This window comes from Hemitrygon akajei, chromosome 18 (genome assembly GCF_048418815.1).
Source record: "Hemitrygon akajei chromosome 18, sHemAka1.3, whole genome shotgun sequence".
NCBI classification, from domain to species: Eukaryota; Metazoa; Chordata; class Chondrichthyes; order Myliobatiformes; family Dasyatidae; genus Hemitrygon; species Hemitrygon akajei.
In genome coordinates this window covers 23,053,628-23,073,124 of record NC_133141.1, presented here as the reverse complement: position 1 = coordinate 23,073,124, position 19,497 = coordinate 23,053,628, and the positions used below count along the sequence as shown (strand labels likewise).

Genomic DNA, 19,497 nt, shown 5'->3' with positions numbered 1-19,497 from the left:
AATACTTGGACCAGGATCACTCTAGATGGGCTTTAATAATTGTTGATGTTTCTTATAATTTTTCAGCACAATACCACTTTTTTTGGCCACTGTCCTCTAGATTTGTGTAGTTGCCATTATGGCATTATTCAAGTAATTTATATTTTAACAAGCTTTTGAGTAGTAGAGGACTATAATGTGCCTAATTTGTTTTTAAGGAAAATCATTATTTTCTTCCAATACATGAGGTGTGGTCCAGGGGCTTGGTAGACAGGAATGTTGACAGGGATTTTGCCTACTAAATTCATACAGGAAGGAAACAAAGTTTAACATTTCCAATTTTAAAGAAATAATTTTGAGAGACAAGGGAAGTGCCTCACCCTTTCTTGGTATTCTTTTTCTTGGAGTCAGGTGTAGGAGAAGGAGAAGGAGAACGTTTCCTCTTTTTGTGACTGCTTCCCTTTTTATCTCTTCTATCTGAATCAGGGCTGTGCACCTTTGAATAAATATTTAAAGAATTATTCATTTTCTATACAGCCCATGAAACCTCATTTTCATAAAAGCACCAAATTTTATATATTTTCAGACAGGAATTGTCTCTAAATAACAGACCAAGCTTTGTCAGCCAGGGAACATATGAAAAAAAGTTTGGTAGAGGAATGACTACTTAGCTCCTCAAGCCTGCACTACCATAGCTAATTCGACTGTAACCTCAATTTTGCACTCACACCAACCTGCTGTAACTTTCACCCCTTTGCTTACCAAGAAACTATCTATTTCTGCCTTAGAATATTCAAAGACTTTGCTTCTATTGCCCTTTTGTGGAAGAGGGTTCCGAAGACTCATCCAAGAGAAGAACATTTCATGTCCTATTAACTAAGGAATAAGGGCAACAAAATCCAACAACAGTTACTAAATTAAACTTATTTGGGGTGCTAAACTCTGGGTGTGGAAAAAGGAAATCAATGAAGAGAAACTAAGCTTCTGAATTCTACTAGGAAAATAAGCAGAACGGGGTATTTTTCCTGAACTTAAAACTTTGAAATAAGTACATATTTATCTGAATTCAAATGATTTTACTTCCTCAGTATTTTCAAATTAAAACAGCGAATACCTGTTCTGAATACTGCATACTTTTGCAACAAGCTCACATTTAAACATAACCAAAAGGAATAAACTTTTAAAAATATTTACATATAACCAATCACTCAAATGACTGAAACTTGTCTCAAATCAAGGAAAAAACTAAAATGGGAAACCATGCAATTACCTCTTCTGTTAATGTTTTGGCAGAAATTCTTTTCCTTCGAACAACAGGCGCTCGATCATCATTTACCTCATAATCTTCCTCATTCATCCATTCATTAAAGGTATCAGTATCCATTATCCACTTAGCATGGACCTGTCAACAAATAGGAAGTACAATTAGTTTTGAATATCAATTCATAAAACTGTACAGAAAGCAAGAGCAAGTGAACACAAGAATATTTTCCTGAAAACTCCAGATACAAATATGAGGAATCTATTACTGCATTGCCTTACTTCTTCCACCCATCAGGAGAAAGAGAGCAGTCGAGGAAGAAGGGTTTTCACCACTATGAAGGGAGGGTGTTGCAATATAAATGCAAAGCAGTCACAAAAAAGGATGAACGATTTGCAAAGGTCTCAGCAAGGACCTGGACCCACTGCAATTAGTCTATCACCACAATAGATCGACGGAACATGCAATTTCAAAGGGTCTTCTCGTGGCCTTGGATCATCTGGACAATACAAATACTTAAGACAGGATGCAGTTTATTGACTACAGCTCAGCGTTTAACACAATTATTCCTACAGTTCTGATCGAAAAGCTCTAGAACTTAGGCCCCTGTACCTCCCACTGCAACTGAATTTTCAACTTCCTCACCAGATGACCACAATATCTGCGCAGATTGGAAATAACATCACCTTGTTGACAATCAACACTAGCTCACCTAAAGGGTGTGTGCTTAGCCCATTGCTCTACTCTCTCTACATCCATGACTGTGTGGCTAGGCACAGCTCAAATTCCATCAATAAATTTGCTGATGATGCAACTATTGTTGGCAGAATTTCAGATGGGTGACGACAGAATGTACAGGAGTTAGCTATATCAGCTAGTTGAGTAGTGTTGCAGCAGCAATCTTGCCCTCAACGTCAGTAAAACCAAAGAATTGATTAGGGGCTTCAGGAAGGGTAAGATGAGGGAACACACACCAATCCTCATAAAGAGATCAGAAGTGGAAAGAGTGAGCAATTTCAAGTTCCTGGGTGTCAACACCTCTGAGGGTCTAACCTGGATCCAACACACTGATGCAGCTACAAATAAGGCACAACAGCAGCTATATTTCAGTCACCAAAGACACTTGCAAATTTCTACAGATGTCCTGTGGAGAGTATTCTAACTGGCTGCATCACTGTCTGGTATGGGGGATTTACTGAACAGGATCAAAATAAGTTGCAGAATTGCAAATTTAGTCAACTCCATCACGGACACTGGCATCCACAGTATCCAGGACATTTTCAAGGAACGATGACTCAAAAAGGTGGCACCCGTCATTAAAGATCCCTATCACCCAGGTCATGCTTTGTTCTCACTGCTACCATCTGGAAGGAGGTAAAGAAGCCTGAAGCCACACACTCAACGATTTAGGAACAGCTTCTTTCCCTTGGCCATCTGATTTCTAAATAGATATCGAACTCCTGAACAGTACCACACTACTGTGTTGTTTCCATTTTTGCACTACTTATTTAACTATTTTATTTATACATATTTATATACTGTAATTCACATTTTTTCCCTATTACGTATTGCATTGTAGTGCTGAGGCAAAGACAATAAATTTCTGATGTAACAGGTCTTCAATGATCTTAATACTTCAAAAGAAGCTCCTTCTGTTCTTCTTGAACACATCTTTTATTACCTTTCTCCCTCATGTTTATTTGCCTTTCACATAAGTATCCTATTCATAACCACCATTTTTTGTGGTAATAAATTCTACAATTTAACCATTTTCAGAATGTAGATCTTTTGCCGGAATTCCTATTGAACGTATAAGTGTTCATTCAACATTTTGGTCTTCCATGTGTGAAAACATGCTCTGCATCTACTCCAATAAATCTTTTCAAAATAAAAGACTTCAAAAATATGGCAAAGGTGCATTAGACTAGAGGGCAGAGATTTAAGGCAAGTCATTGGTGGTGTGGGGGGGATCTGAGGGACATTTTTTTCCCCCATCCAGAGAGTAGTTGTTATCTGGAAGAAATAACCTGAGAAGCTGATGTAGAAAACATTTAAAAAGCTACTGAGGCCTTATAAAGGTGTCAGTCAGACTGCACTTGGAACATTGTGAGAAATTTTGGGCCCTGTATCTAAGGGGAAGGTCCAGATGAGGTTTACAAGATCCCAGGAATGAAAGGCTTAATGTATGAGGTGCATTTGACAGCTCTGGGACTGTACTCAATGGAGCTGAAAGGATGAAAGGGGTGGGGGGGGGGGGAGGATCTCAATGAACCCCACTGAATACTGAAAAGCCTGGATAGAGTGAATGCAGAGAGGATGTTTCCATTGGTAGGAGTTTCTGGAATCCGAGGGTATAGGCTCAAAATAAAGGGACGTCATTTAATCTTTTCAGGCAGAAAGTGGTGAATCTGCAGAATTCACGACCATAAAGGGGCATGTAGACCAAGTCACTGGATGCATTTAAAACAGAAATTGATAGGCTCTTGAATAATAAAGGGATTAAAGGTTATATATAGGCAGAAGGCGGGGGGGGGGGGGGGGGTGGAAGAGAATAAAATCAGCCAGGATTGAATGATGCAATTGACTCATTGGGCCAAATGGCCTAATTCTGCTTCTGCATGTTATGGCATTGCTAGGCTGAAGACCAAGTGCTGGTAAATGGGATAAGTATAGATAGATACTTGATAACTGGCATGGACATGTTAGGTTGAAGGGCCTGTTTCTGTGCTGTATGACTCTTGGATTGTACTTATTACATCTTCCCAATCAGAAAATTTGCTGGCTCTTTCTTCTGAATCTCAGTAGTTTTCCAATAGCTATTTGGAACTATTATATCTGCCAATTAATTTTTGTGCCATTATTAGTTTCTCTACTATCCTCCCCAAGTTTTATTACTTTATTAATTGCCTCCCCCATTGTTATTTAAAACTATTTTTCAGCACCAAGGATATTTGTATCCATTAATAGCGCTATTATTATTTTTCTTTTTATGTCTTTAAACTACTATTTCTCTCTATGATCCTTTATCTTACAGCTCCTTTTGCCCATTAATGGCTTTTGTGGCCTCTTTCCGCACTCTATTAGATTGCATTTGTCGTCCTTATCCCTATTGTCCATGCAGTCGACGTCCTTTTGTTCAGTTTCAGCTTTACCTTTATTTCTTTATTCATTCATGGTTTGAGATTACTGGCCAATTTCCATTTGTTTTTTAGTGGGATACATTCCTTTTTAATTCCATTAATCACTGTGTTTAACATTTCTCACTGCTTTTCTGTTTCTTTGCTGACAAATTTATTTTTTTCTGCCTGCACTTTCATCATCAGAAAAGCCTTTTAGTTACTTCAAATGTTTGTTCAAACATTTCTTTCCCCATGTCTTTCTAATGTTGGGTGAAAGGTAGTGTGCTCCTATTAATGTAATCAACAAGAACAACATGTATTTAAATAGCATCTTTAATTCAATGAAACATCCCAAGCCACTTCACAAAAGACATCAAAAATAATCAGTCACCATTCCTTGTTTTTTTTTCATTCCAGTCTGTGAGGATAACTTACATGTGATCCTCACTACATGTCCTAGGTCATGAAGAATTTGCCAGCTTATGTCATTAAGAAGAGTCCAAACACCTTAGCCTGAAGAGCATTACAGCACCGAATCTGACAACCAAAGGTCCCTTTCAGGACCAATTAACCAAATTTAATTGTTTCAAATGTTCTTGCTCCCTAAGAAACCCATCAGCCTAAATGCAACCCATTCTGCTTGTAACTTAATAAAAAAAAACACAAGATAGTGGACTACAACAATGTAAAATAGTTTGGCCACCTCCATCCAACTTGCCATCTTTCCATTGGAACAACAGTGGGTAAGCTGATCATTTTGATTGCTCATGTTACAGACTGAGACATGGCCAACCCTGCACCATCCACCAGCCAGCCACCTACATCATTTCAGCTACTGCCCTTAGATGTAGAGCCACCTGTTACCACATCATACAAATAATTTAAAGATTACCAAAACATACAGTGAAATGTGTCATTTGTATCAACGCCCAACAGAGTCTGCAGATGTGCTGGGGGCAGCTTGTGTCGACATGCCTCTGGCGCCATCATAGCATGCCCACAATTTACTCAGCTTAACCTACGCATCATGGGGAGAATGTACAAACTTCTTACAGACAGCGGTGGAATAGAATCCCAACACTGGTGCTGTGAAGTGTTGCACTAACAACAATATACCGACAATGGGCATCCAATATCCAACATGTTTATGATGTTAAAAGCTAAGAATCTTCTTCATTGTTCACCAGCCCAAGGAAATAACCTGCACCATGGTTGCCAACCGAGTTTTAGATCATCCACAATGCAAATGCAGCAATGATACTAATGAACTTCCTTGAAGGCATGTCATTGCAGAGGAATTAAACTGCTGAAAATATGAAAAGCCTAAATTTTTCTCCATAGACTTGCTGCCTTCTCATGTGCCAAAGCTCAGTTGCAGATACCATTTAACCTAGCCAACTCAAAGGAAACAACTTGCATCAAGAGCAAAGGCAACATAATGAAGAAGTGGGTACAATTCTGACTGTCAGCAAGTCAGAGAAAGCTAGTGGAATTAATGGCGTCTATACAGAATTTCTCAAGAACCAGGACTCCAAGCTGCATTTTCTTCAATTGCATCCAGCAGCCTAGATAACAGGATAATCTTAGACATCAAAGGATTTGCCATCCCAAGATCAGGAAAAACAGCAAAGTATCCTAAAACGGTTTGTCCCATCAGTCATCTATGATCAACAGGCAATTCAAAACAAGCAATAATAGATTTAGTAGCTGCCACTTCAAATGTGTGATCTTCAGATAGAAGTTGCTCTGATAATGTCTTTGCACTCACTACCAATACTGAGGCAATCTTCCAGAACAGCTGAAGATGAGAGTTGGCTTTATAGACTCATCACTGTACACTCAATGGCCACTTTATTAGGTGCACCTGTACATTAATGCAAATATCTAATCAGCCAATGTGGCAGCAACTCAATGCAGAAAAGCATGCAGACATGGTCAAAAAGTTCAGTTTTGTTTAGACCAAACATCAATAACAAGGAAGAAATGTGATCTAAGTGACTTTGACTATGGAATGATAGTTGGTGCCTGAGGGGGTGGTTTGTGTATCTCAGAAAATGCTGATCTCCTGGGATTTTCATACCCAACAGTCTCTAGAAGAGGGGGTTTCCATGGAATCCTTGGTTAATGATAGAGGTCCATGGCATAAAAAAGGTTGGGAACCCCTGCTCTAGAGTTTATACAGAATGGTGCGATAAACAAAAAACATTCAGAAAGCGGCAGTTCTGTGGGCAAAAGTGCCTTTAATGAGAGAGGCCAGAGGAGAATGGCCAGACAGGTTCACATTGATAGGAAGGTGACAGTGACTCAAACAACTACGTATTACAACAGTGGTGTGCAGAAGAGCATCTCTGAATGCACAACATGTTGAACCTTGAAGTGGACGGGCTACAGCAGCAGAAGACCATGAACATACATTCAGTGGCTATTTTATTAGGTACCTAATAAAGCAGCCACTGAGTGTATGACATTTTCTTGGTGTGACTGAAACAGTTTAACAATTATTCAAACGCTGCGCCTGATTTATCAATAGCCTAATGAGCAATCACAGGCTGTGCATCTATTTTGGCAATGGTGTGCTGAACGAGAACACTCAATAGCATGTTTGCCACGTGAACCAGTGCTCACATCAGCATTTTCCAACATTTTTAAGTCATAAGCCCTGCACCAAATCCTGAAAGCCCTTCTATGTCAATAACATGGCACTATTGATCAACACAACACAACACAAGCAGCAGCAAGTAAAACACTTGCTTGCTGGGATGGCACAGTGGCTTACAGACAGCACCCCAGGGTAAATCCTGCTAACTGTATGGAGTAGGCACTCTCCTTGTGATCACTTGGGTTTCCTCCAGGTGCTTTAGATTACCAACCCTCACTCCATCCAAAGAAGTGCACCTGTCCTGAAGAACGGTCTCGGCCTGAAATGTTGACTGTTTACTCTTTTCCACAGATGTTGTCTGGCCAACTGAGCTCCTCCAGCAGTGAGAGAGCATGAGAGGTGGGGAGTGCGTGCGAGAGTGGGAGGGGGAGGGAGCATGCCCGAGAGCTGGGGGGGGGGGGGGAGAAGGGGGTGCACTCATCCTGGGGAGGGGGAGCAGGAGAAGATGAGGGGGCGGGGGGGGGAGAGGGAGAAAGGGGGAGATGGAGCACCTCTTCACCTTTCTAATTACTTTATTAAGTATCCCTAAGCACATTCACCATATGGAGGGCCTCTCTCATTTTCATTTCTCTATACCTGCCATGGTGAAGTTTTCTGATCTCTTCAACCATGAGCACTGGGTCCAGTCCAGTTCTCTCATATTGAGCACTGGCTCTAGCTCTGGTCATATCCATGTAGAGCACTGACTCTAGCTGCGGTCAGGGAGACACATGGGATATATTCAGAAACTGTAAACAACAATGAGGGGAGGTAAATGGTAGTCCCAAATATGAAGGGTGTGAGTTATTGGGATAAAACACTAGAGATTTTAGCTGTTTTGCAGGGAAAGGAAACACCTCTGAGGTGACTTTATAAAGGGATGCAAAATTCTTTAAGGAATTGTAAAGATAATTTCGAATCTTACTCCAAACTAAATTGAGAGAGCGGTGCAAGGGTTCACAGGGTCAGACTACCGCAAGATAAATTAAGGACAGACATTAAGATTCTCCAGCAAGTAATCTCCTGGGGAAAAGGCAGAAGAATTTGAAATAATTTACCACTTTAGTATATGAGGTAACTAATAAACTGGCTAGAGTGCATTCTTCGTTATCAATTTTATTACACTAGAGACTAAATAGTTACGTGTCAAATGCTGTTAACTACCTAGCTGCAATACCACAGCAAACAAAACAAAGCATTACTGTCTTTTCCTGATCTGAGTGCACAACAATTAGAAGGTGAATTTGATCAGCCACTGATCACGCACTGATTATGACACTAGGGCTGTGGCCAAAAACCATGACAAATCTTTGGAATTTTTCCTGACAAAGTAACACAAATATATATATTTTGACATATCAGAAATTATAGATCTGCAAACCTTCCGGGGTCGTTCAGTTGGTGGGGGGTCCTCAACTGCTGCCTCAATTTCACTGGCTGGAATCCATGTATCATAACTGGAGAGACACAATGAAGGAATAACCTCAATATCATAGAAGCACTTATATTTTCACTTAATACATCATTAATAGTACCATAAGCCATTTCTTGACAATCACTCATTAACAAACTTTATTAAGGCATTAAAATATTCCAGCTCCATCTTCCATTTTGCTTTTCATAACACTTTTTGATCACTCTTATAAATAAACAATTGTCAGAAAATTGTCCTGCTGAAGGGTCTTGGCCTGAAACATTGACTGCACTCTTTTCCATAGAGGCTGCCTGGCCTGCTTTCCTCCAGCATTTTGTATGTATTAATCAGAAAGTTGTATTTACATATTTTATATGCTGAAATTTTAAATGTGTTCTAAAAATGAATTTCAGTAAAGTATTCAAAGATTAAGTCAATTTGGATTATTTTTACAGTACAAATGTTCAATGATTCATTTGATATCTGAAACATTTCAAATACAATAACTTGAGATTTGTGGTGAGAGAGAAAGAAAACAAAGATTATTTACACACATAATTATAATGGAAGAAATCTGACAGCAACTTCTGTACATATTTGTCGTACAATGTGTAAGTACATAAGTTCCTGTCAGTGATTTCCTGGAAATGCACAGGGTGCACTGTTTCACTGCCTTCTCCATTAAAATCAGTCAATTGATATTTCAGATATTGTTATTGTAAAACGAACCTGGAAACGTGTTCTGTTGCATGAGATACAAGAGTTATAATGGCATACTAAGCAATAATTATTAATTAAAGTGTAGGGGAACACTTTGGTTCCAGCGATCATAACAACTTCTCTCATGCTGTGCATAATAGAAGAAAAACTTAACTGCTTAAAAAGTAACCTCCTTCTGTTATCTTGTGTCTACTCCAATCTTTAATTTGAACTCTCTAATATATTAAAGTGTCACTTAAAAGTTCAGCTTAAATGAAGATCACTCAATAAGACTGACTACTCAGCCAACTTGAAAACAACTTAAAAAAAATCCTGAGGTAACTACAAAAACTGAAGAAGACAGGGCAGTCAGAGGGTAGTGATTGAGGATTGTTTTTCTGACTGAATATCTCTAAACAGTGGTGTACCACAAGGATCTGTGCTGGGACCACTGATGTCTGTTGCACGTATAAATGGTTGATGGGTATGTAGGTAGACTGGTTAGAAAGTTGGGTGACAACACAAAGGTTAGTTGAATAATGGATAGTGAAAAAGATTGTGATGGGGACATAGGATCAGTTACAAAGTTGAGTAGTGCAGTAGCAGATGGCATTTAACCTAGACAAGCATGAGCTAATGCATTTTTGGACATCAAGTATCAACAGGATATTCACAGTAAATTGCAGGGATCTTAAGAGAGTTGATGTAGAAGGACACTGAAGTGCAAGTTCATAATTTGTATTAGGGACTGCAAAGGATATTTTTCTTCCAAATACTTAGGAGGAAATTTCTGATCATCAAAGACTGGATCTTGAACATGTAATCTGAAAACTTAGAAATAATAGCGGAGTCAAAGATGCTGGATACATAGAATTAGGTGTCATCAGCATAAATGTGGAAACTGACATCATACTTATGGATGTTACCAAGAGACAAAACAGATATGAAATTAGGAGGGTCAAGGATAGATTCCTGTGGGACACTAGAGGTAATAGTATGTGAATGAGAAGAGTCCATTGCTAGTGCTTAATTTAAAGATCTTCTACATGGTTGTTTAAAAACAAATGATGCTAAAAGAGCTAAACCTTTCTGACAATTACCCAGATTGGTTACTTAAGTAAGATTGAAAAAGTACAGAGAAAATTTACAAGGATGTTGCTGGGACTGCTGGGGGGGGGGGGGTGGGCCTCAGTTATACAGAAAAATTGAATATGTTAGAACTTTATTCCCTAGAATGCAGAAGATTGAGTTAAGAGATTTGATAGAGGCATATCAAATTAGAAGGGACATAGATAGGGTAAATAGCAGGCTTTTTCCTCTGAGGTTGGGCGAGACTATAACCAGAGGTCATGGTTTAAGGATGAAAGGTGAAATGTTTAAGGGGAACCTGTGGGGAAACTTCTTTATTCAGAGAGTAGTGAGAGTGTGTAACGAGCTGCAGTGCAAGCTGTGGATGCAATTTTGATTTCAACCTTTAAGAGAATTTAGGATAGGTACATGGAGGCATGGAGGGCTGTGACCAAGTGCAGTCAATAGAACTAGGCAGTTTAAATGGTTCAGCATGGAAAGGCTCGTTTCTGTGCTGAAGTTTTTTTATGTCTCGAAGAAAGTTTTTTTTATATAAGGAAGAACATCACACTCGACACATCTCAGCAGTTTCTATCCTTTTCAGCTTCCTACAGCTTAGGTAAAGATTCTAACTTCTCTGGTGACAATACTTACCCAAGACTTATAAAAATGAACTTTCCATTAAAAAGAAAATTCACTACAGAGCAAAAGGTTGTGTAAATCAGGACTGTACAGCTATAGAAACCAGTAACTGTTAGAGAACAAAAAAGGCGCAAATGAAGTCAGCTACCACAGATATAATCCATGTGTTTAAGGAAGCTTTTGGCAGAAAAGGAAGGCAGAACTGCTGAGTGGGCTTATCAACTCAGTGGTCTTGGAACTAATGCCAAAGTCTCAGGGTAGGAAGTTCAACTCAACTGCATTGCTTATAAGGATTAGATCTGCAAACAGAGATTATATCCTATCCAAAAGACAAGCTGTCTGTCCTCCCATTCATCCATATCAAGATTATGGTGTGGTCTTTCATGATTCTGAAAAAATTAATTTATTATTGTGTGGGACGTCATTGGCAAAACCATAATTTGTCTATCCATGGCCTCCTCTATTGTCAAAATGAATCCAAACTCAGGTTGGAGGAACAACACCTTATATACCGACTGGGTAGCCTCCAACCTGATGGCATGAACATTGACTTTAACTTCCGTTAATGCCCCTCCTCCCCTTCTTACCCCATCCCTGACATATTTAGTTGTTTGCCTGTTCTCCATCTCCCTCTGGTGCTCCCCCACCCCTCCTTTCTTTCTCCTGAGGCCTCCTGTCCCATGATCCTTTCCCTTCTCCAGCTCTGTATCATTTTGGTCAATCACCTTTCCAGCTCTTAGCTTCATCCCACCCCCTCCAGTCTTCTCCTATCATTTCGCATTTCCCCCTCCCCCCACTACTTTCAAATCTCTTACTATCTTTCCTTTCGGTTAGTCCTGACAAAGGGTCTCGGCCCGAAACATCGACAGCGCTTCTCCCTATAGATGCTGCCTAGCCTGCTGTGTTCTATCAGCATTTTGTGTGTGTTGTTGTTTGAATTTCCAGCATCTGCAGATTTCCTCGTGTTTGATAATTTATCGAGCCTACTTTTGAGAAAGTGGAGGTGAACTGCGTTCTTAAACTGCTGCATTCTGTTCTCTCCCACAATGTGCAGAGAATTTGAAGACTTAGACATGGTGAGGTTATTCCTATGAGGTTATTCATGTTCCTTACGGCTAAGCTTTTGGTGTTAGAAGACAAATTCCATCACAGGGCACTTAGCCTCTGAACGGCTCTTGTATCCACTGTATTTACGTGACTGGTCCAGTTGAGATTCTGGTCCATGGCGAACACCAAGGATGTTGATCTCAGTAAAGCTGCCAATGGTACTGCTATGAAATATCAAGGGTATGTGGTTATCTTCTTCCTTGTTGGAAAGGCAATTATTTAAATGTGAATGTCAATGCTACTTACCATTTATCAGTCCATGTCTGAGTGTTGCTGCATGCTGGAATGAGCTATTTAATATTCTGGAATTCAAAAGTGGAATTAAACATTTGAAATATTAAAAATTCCCATTTCTGACCTTCTGATGGAAAAGAAGCCACTGATAGATTAATTTGCAGGTACTTCGGTACAGGATACTGTCCCAAGGAACTCTTGCAGTGATGGCTTGGGGCTGACTTCTAACAACTACATCCATTTTCCTTTTTGAGAGCTTTTTCATTAACTTCAGTTTTACCACAGCTCCTCGATGCTATTTTCAGTCAAATGCAGCTCATGTGTTAAGGGCCGTCACATTCATCGCACCTCTGGAATTCAACTCTTTGGCTATGTTTGGACCAAATCTTTACAATGTCAAGAGCAGAGTGATATTGGTGAAATCTAAACTGGACAACAATGAGCAGATTTTGCAGGTTATTGGCTCTGTCAACTGGTAATAACTGATAGTAGGCTTCTGGAGCTGTAACTAGCAGGAACAGATTTTACTTCTTTAGTGAGCAGGACAAACTTAAATAATTCTCAAGAGAACTGAAACAGTGTGGCTAGGGCGATGACCAATTCTTCCGCTGGGCATTTGTTATATGTACTGCTTTCATGTTTTTTGCAATCACAAGCAATGAATAGAATTAGCTGCAGACCATCTTCTGAGCTGGTGAGGAACTCAAGAAAAAGCTGAAAATGATTATCCAACTGGCACTTCTGGCTGAAGATTCCTGTTCTGCTCCAAATCTCTATTTCCTTATTTCCCATTCCTCATCCATGTTGAGTATTATGCAAGGTGATTCAATCAAGTTTACTGAAAACCATCTTTCCATGACATTTGAAAATTCTCACATCCTTTATCAAACCATTAATCCAGCTGAATATTCAAAAACCAAGATAAGCTATGCAATCAATTAAATATTTCAAAACAGAGACTGTGGCCCTTTTATTATATCTGTAGTGCTGATTATTTGAAATGAAAGGCACAATTGTTCACACAGTAAAATTTCCATAGCACCTCCCCATCACAGAAGTCCAATAATGTCACAAGAAGCTCCTTTTAAGTTAGCTGTCCCAGAAAATTCCCATGGACTGTTCAGTTAGGGCAGCTAGCCAGTGAGTATATTTTATGTATTTTGACAGTTTTGTGAACTTTTTGATTAAGTAATTTCATTATTATCATTTCCCCAAGGCTCCTGTTGGTGACTCACCAGAAAACTTCTCCCTTCACTGAGATGAAGCTGGCCTTTCAGCCTATTGCCTCTCAACCTGAGCAAGAATTAGTTGTTCATATCTCATAATTGCTCTGAACAGAAGTCAAGAGACAGTATCTATATTTAACATATCATATAAAGAATACTTCTGTCAGTGCAAGGCTCCAGGAATGCTAGATTTGATTAAGAGCTCAAATTTTGGTTTGGAGCTAGGTTTTAACTGGTCCATGCCGTTCACATATAGCTTTTTGATATACACAATATATCTAAAGGATATACATGTAACTACCTGATATACTATTTAAAGTGTAGACACATACCTGTCAGGACAATAACCCCAGTGTAATAGGACCTGCTTCTCTCTCTTCATTATTGGCCGCACCCACTCTTCTAGGAGAGAAATGAATCATGTTAGAGGTATAGGCTACAAATGACAATTCATACTGTCCAATAATGGCACTTTTGTAGATAAGAGAAATAAACCTTGAAATTCAGCTGCATTTGTTTTTGAAGTAATGGAGTGGAATTTGCAATCTTTCAACTGCTGTTTCAAAAAGCTCTTAAAAACTGTGTAACACCTTCTTACTATTGTTTAAGACTGATGCAAACACAGTGCATCAGTCTAAAACAGCACTAAAAAAAGATGCTTCATACAATATTACTCTGCTTCAGAGTCCCAACAATCAGAGATTAATTTTCCCATGCTGGTGCCATTTTTCCCTCACAACTCTGATCTGAAAAAAAAAATAGCCCTTATGGGTCACTGAACTATACAAACAGCACTCTTCTTGCCCCTGTGAAGTGCAGGCAAGGAATGAGTAAATGCTGCTATGTGAGGAGATGGCAGATTTCTGTCCTCAGGAGCCAAAGGAATCTACACAGACTTTTAAACAACAGTCCAAGCCTTTGCTTGACAAACCTTCAGTACCACCTTGCTCTCAGAGTTAAGGCCACACCAACACTCAGAAACTTTGACCCACTGTCTGTTGAGATATGGCACCAATATCTCTTTGCTGCTTGGTGAAGCACTGCAGAAGTTAAAAAAAAATTTCTAGTGATAAAGTGAGAAACCTTCCATTTTTGGTCAATGTGGCTTTTGCATTCATGCCTACAAGGGGCATATGGTTGCACTGCAGGGCTCCCAACAGCGTGGGCATTCATAGATGGTACCCATGTCCTTACTAACACCTCCCTGGCAACTTTCCACCATAACTACCACCTCATTTGTCAGATGTCATTCTCCTATTTTTGTAGTCATTTCTGATCTGATGAACAGACTAGTTCTGCTTGCTCTGACATTAGTTAGCCACTGTGTCTTACCCTAGTGCAACAATTTACATATTCTAATAATCCCTCAGTCTGGACCGGTGGGGGATTTTGTTCCTGTAAAGTCTGAGGAGGGGCCAGATAAAACAGATCCCAGCCCTATAGTAACTTGGTCCTGTGAAACAAAACATGTTAACAGAGGTGGAGAAGTCAACCACTTCCATCTGAAATGTCCTCAGGAGAAACTCTGCTATATTCTGGTTGGTTTGATAACACCATGAGGGTGTTTCTATCCTCCAAAAGTGAGTGGAAGTTCATTAGCACCAGGAAAAAAGGGAAACATAGGAACCTCACCCTGATTCAGTGCTATGCTCCAATAACTGACAGCAATGAAGCAATTCTACCACATACTACAGGTTGAACTAGAGACAGCATCACACCACGACTTCACTGTTGTTATGGGAAATCTGAATACCAGATTTAGAGCATTTCTAACATCTTACTTTCCAAGCAGTCCCTTGAGATTAAAACGGAATTATTTCCACTCTAGTCATGAGAAGTAGAAGATGCCTACACATAAATTCTTTAATGCAGAGGCCACTGGACATCAGGTGCAACATTGACAGACTGAGGTTTTGGTCTAATAGTAAGCAGGCTCAAGTCAACAGGACAAGCTTTGTGTATATACACATACATACACAAACACATACACCTACACCCATTCTTTCTCATCTCCACTCCCACCTTAATCCTTACTTCTGCTTTCCACCTTCTACAGATGCGCAGCAGAGCATCCTAACAAGCTGCATCACTACATGGTACAGAAACTGCACTGCAGCAGACAAAAAGGCTCTGCAATGGGTATTCAAAACTGCCCTATGCATCACCGGCACCATCACGAAGGATCCCACCCCCATCAGGGAGGAGGCTACATAGCATCCATGCTAGACCACCAGACTCAAAAACAGTTACTTTCCCCAAGCAGTAGAGCTGAACAACATGTCCATCTACTAACCCATCCTACCACCACTACTTTATCATTTCCTGTCAGTCTTCTTAGTACAGACACTCCTGTACCTAGCATCACTTTATGTACATACAATCAATGTATTATAAGCTATCTTACGTATTTGCATTTGTTGTGAATTTTTTATTGCATTCTTTATCTTATTCTGTTGAATCAGATCCAGAGTAACAACTATTTAATTCTCCTTTACACTTGTGTACTGGAAATTACATTAAACGATCTTGAATACCCCTCTCAGTTCATCTTACTCCCACTTCACTTATCCCTTTCTCTCTTTGTCCCACAACCAAGTACTTGCTCAAATGCTTTTCAACATTGTAATTTTAATGCCTCTACCACTTCACTGCATACATTCTATATCCTCTCCATTAGCAACTCGAGTGTCACTGTCTCATGGCCTATATAACAGATCTCATTATTCTTGCTTATTGAAATGTATATATTTGCTGCATTTTGTAAGATCTAATTAAACATTTGCCACAGTACCACAGGTGACTAATCTTAATTGCTAATTTAGCTGGCTCCATTTTCATGCCATCATGACTCCCCTTATTTATCTCTAAATTACTCGCCTTGGACCAACTATAGTTCCAGTCAAAGAGTGTAAAATGCCAACATATAACTAAGTGTAGTAATTAACCCTACTGCATTGTTTCAGTGCTCTTCAGTATCTGAAAGGATCCCAGGAGGCAGAGGCAGCATGTAGGAATCTTGTGGCGAGAAGGCTGCAGAGTGCGAGCCAATGTTCAACTCCATTTCACCAATTAAAGCTTCCATTGTTCGCTGATTGTTTGCCTTTTGATCACTGGTGCGATCACTCTGCAATGGAGAGGGGAAACTGCCTTTTTATCGCTGGTGAGATCGCTCTGCTAGAGAGGGAAAGGCTTGCCGCTGTGCCCAGAGAATGTTACCCAGGTTTTCTGCGTTTTGGATATGGACTCGGACTTCAGGACAAAGGAGACGGTGATGGACTTTAGGAAGACTAAGCCTGCACTGTTCCCTGTTAATATTGATGGTGAGGACGTGGATGTAGTGAGGATCTACACGTACCTGGGGGTGTACATGGATAAGAGACTTGAGAGGAGCACCAACACGGAGGCTGTGTACAAGAAGGGCCAGAGTCACCTCTACTTCCTGAGAAGACTGAGGTCCTTTGGGGTATGTAGGCCTCTCCTTCACATGTTCTACCAGTCTGTTGTCACCAGTACAATCTTCTATGCAGTGGTGTGTCAGGGCAATAGCATCAACACGGGTGATGCCAATGGGCTCAATAAACTGATTAGAAAGGCCGGCTCTGTTATAGGAGTCAAACTGGACCCACTGGAGGCTGTGGCAGAAAAAAGGATCCTGCAGAAAATCCTGGAAATTCTGGACAATGTTTCTCACCCTCTGCATGCCACCTTGTCTTAGTCTATTACTAAAAGTGCTCCTCTGTTCAGCCAACTGCACCGCTCTAAAGAGCGCTAGAAGTGGTCATTCTTACCCTTGGCCATTAGGCTCTATAACGAGTCAACCTATAGCTGGGAAGTGATGACATCCTCCTGTTAGACTGCTTGAGATAACTTATTTTTTTATTCTTTCTTACTTCTCTTCTAATGTTTGTATATCTGTGCACTTGTAATGCTACTGTGACACTGTAATTTCCTTTGGGATCAATAAAGTATCTATCTATAGACTTTTTTCAGTCTTTTAGATTTTATATTCTGTGTTTTTCACCCAATCTTTTTCGGGCTTTTTTGTGTGCGGGGGTGGGGGGAGGAAAGAGTTGATGACTGTGCTGCCGTTCTTTTTCTTTCTTGGTTTCGTGGCTATCTGGAGAAGAATTCCAGAGCTGTATACTTTGATAATGAATGAAGCTGTGAACATTGGGTAAAACCATGCTCTCTGATTGGCTACAGAACACATTGTTTTAAAACCTATCCAGACAGAAGGGTTTGGACCCCCCCCCCCCCCAATAATCAACAAATATAGTAAATCTATGCCTATTTTGTTTGAGTTATCATTCTATAGTCCAGAACTACAGGTTTAAGACTGGTGCACTAAAACTTGATGCAACAGCCCAAAAGGCTCAATATGATAAGGCAACAGTTTACGATCCTTCCATTGAGCAGAGATTTGGGGAAAAAAGCTCTTTGGTTTGTGTGAAGAATGCATGTAAATGACAAGTGAAATAATGTTTACATAATGCAAATGGAATCTCATCCCACTGAGAATAGTAGCATACTGCATATTAGCAAATTTTATATAATATTTTTGAAAATAAAAGCAACATTTTTATAATATTAGTGACTGCAGGAAAGGACCTAGTAATCAGGCACAAGATATTTCTCAGTCATGCTGGTGTGGCTATACTGCCACTCTGCAGCAGTTACCTGAACTATCTTTCACTTTACGTATACATTAAAAATGGACTGTGCTCAAAGATACAATGTACAAATATAAATGCACCTACAAAACATTCATCCTGACAACTACATCTCTGTGTGGTTTTATTAAGTTGTGTGTAGAGCCTGGGTACTCTCACACATGGAGTGTCACTACATGGTAAGGCTCTGCTTATTCCTAATGTTATGAAGGGCCTAGCCATAGAATGTCCTTGTAGAAAATTCTATGCGGAAACACAAGGACCTGCAGGAAAAGGAGACAATAGATCCTGCTGTAGTTCCTCCTGCAGATTGTTAAAGCCATTTGGCAGAATGCTTCATTGGCAAAACTTACTGAAAAGCATCAAGATATTACCTGGCTGATGGTATAAAGGACACCCCCCCCCCCCCCCAACAGATCCTCTATACAGAACCAGAGCATTTCTACATGCTGCCCTCAAGATGTGGTGAGATAGTCCTTCTTCTTCCAAAATGTTTATCTGTTACGAAGGTCTGGACAGGGATACAGTGGTCTTTCCTAAGCAGTTGCATAATACAGAGCTACGGGTTGTTTCCCGGACACACAATGAGACAAACATCAGTGGCTAATGAGAGATAATCAACTCTGATTGGTCTGCTGAAATATACTGGTCTTCAAGTGTATGGAGGTGTGCATGATTGAAGATTGAGATGGACACATTCCACATCTAGCACTATGTGCTAAAGGATGCACTGAAGTTTAGTGCAACTGTCACAAAGGCCACAATTTAAGGTCCTCCCATTATTGCACACTGAACGGTCAGAACACATGCCAGAATCAGACTGCTCAAGAATTAATACTATACTGATATAATATAAATTTTTGAAGTGGAATGATCACTCTTGTATTGAAAATGGTGATTTGTGTATTGGATTCATAAAATTTGTAAATGTTCCAAGTTACATTTTGAAAGGCAAATATAATCAAAACAATGATCTTACAGTCCGATGGTAAAGGTTAGCATTAAATAACGATGAACAATTATACTGGACAAGATTAGGGAGTAGAATCAAGAAGATGGAGAAGCAATACACAAGGCAAAGGAAAATCAGCAACTGGTGTTTCTAAGCTCTCTAACAGGAGCCATGTTGTTTAGGCAATTTGTTTTTATTTGACAGGGTGAATGCTGAGAGGATGTTGCCTTTAGTAGGGGTATCTGGGGGAGATTGCTTCAGTGTAAGGAGTTACATAATTTAAATGGAGATGAGGTGAGATTTCTCTCTCAGAGGGTTATGAATCTTTGGAACTCTATAGCAGAGAAGTGTGTGGGTTGAGTATATTCAAACTATTAGGGTGTACAAAATAATCAAAGGGCATGGGAAAAGTAAATGAAAAAGGTGTTTGGGTTAAGATCAGATAAGCATTAATATGATTGAATAGCAAAGCAGAACCAAGTGATTAA

General features: G+C 39.8%; 1 protein-coding gene across 4 annotated transcripts in view; it reads right to left on the bottom strand.

Moving 5' to 3' along the window:
• The window catches only part of LOC140741189 (SWI/SNF complex subunit SMARCC2-like), a 112,403-nt gene that overhangs the window by 69,833 nt on the left and 23,073 nt on the right, over positions 1-19,497 (bottom strand). For all 4 annotated transcript variants that reach the window (XM_073071073.1, XM_073071074.1, XM_073071076.1 and 1 more), the window contains exons 7-10: positions 13,720-13,789; positions 8,379-8,454; positions 1,250-1,381; positions 360-475 (exon numbers count right to left, since the gene is read on the bottom strand). In XM_073071073.1, the coding sequence (XP_072927174.1) occupies positions 360-475; positions 1,250-1,381; positions 8,379-8,454; positions 13,720-13,789 (394 nt within the window). The remainder of the gene's footprint in view (positions 1-359; positions 476-1,249; positions 1,382-8,378; positions 8,455-13,719; positions 13,790-19,497) is intronic.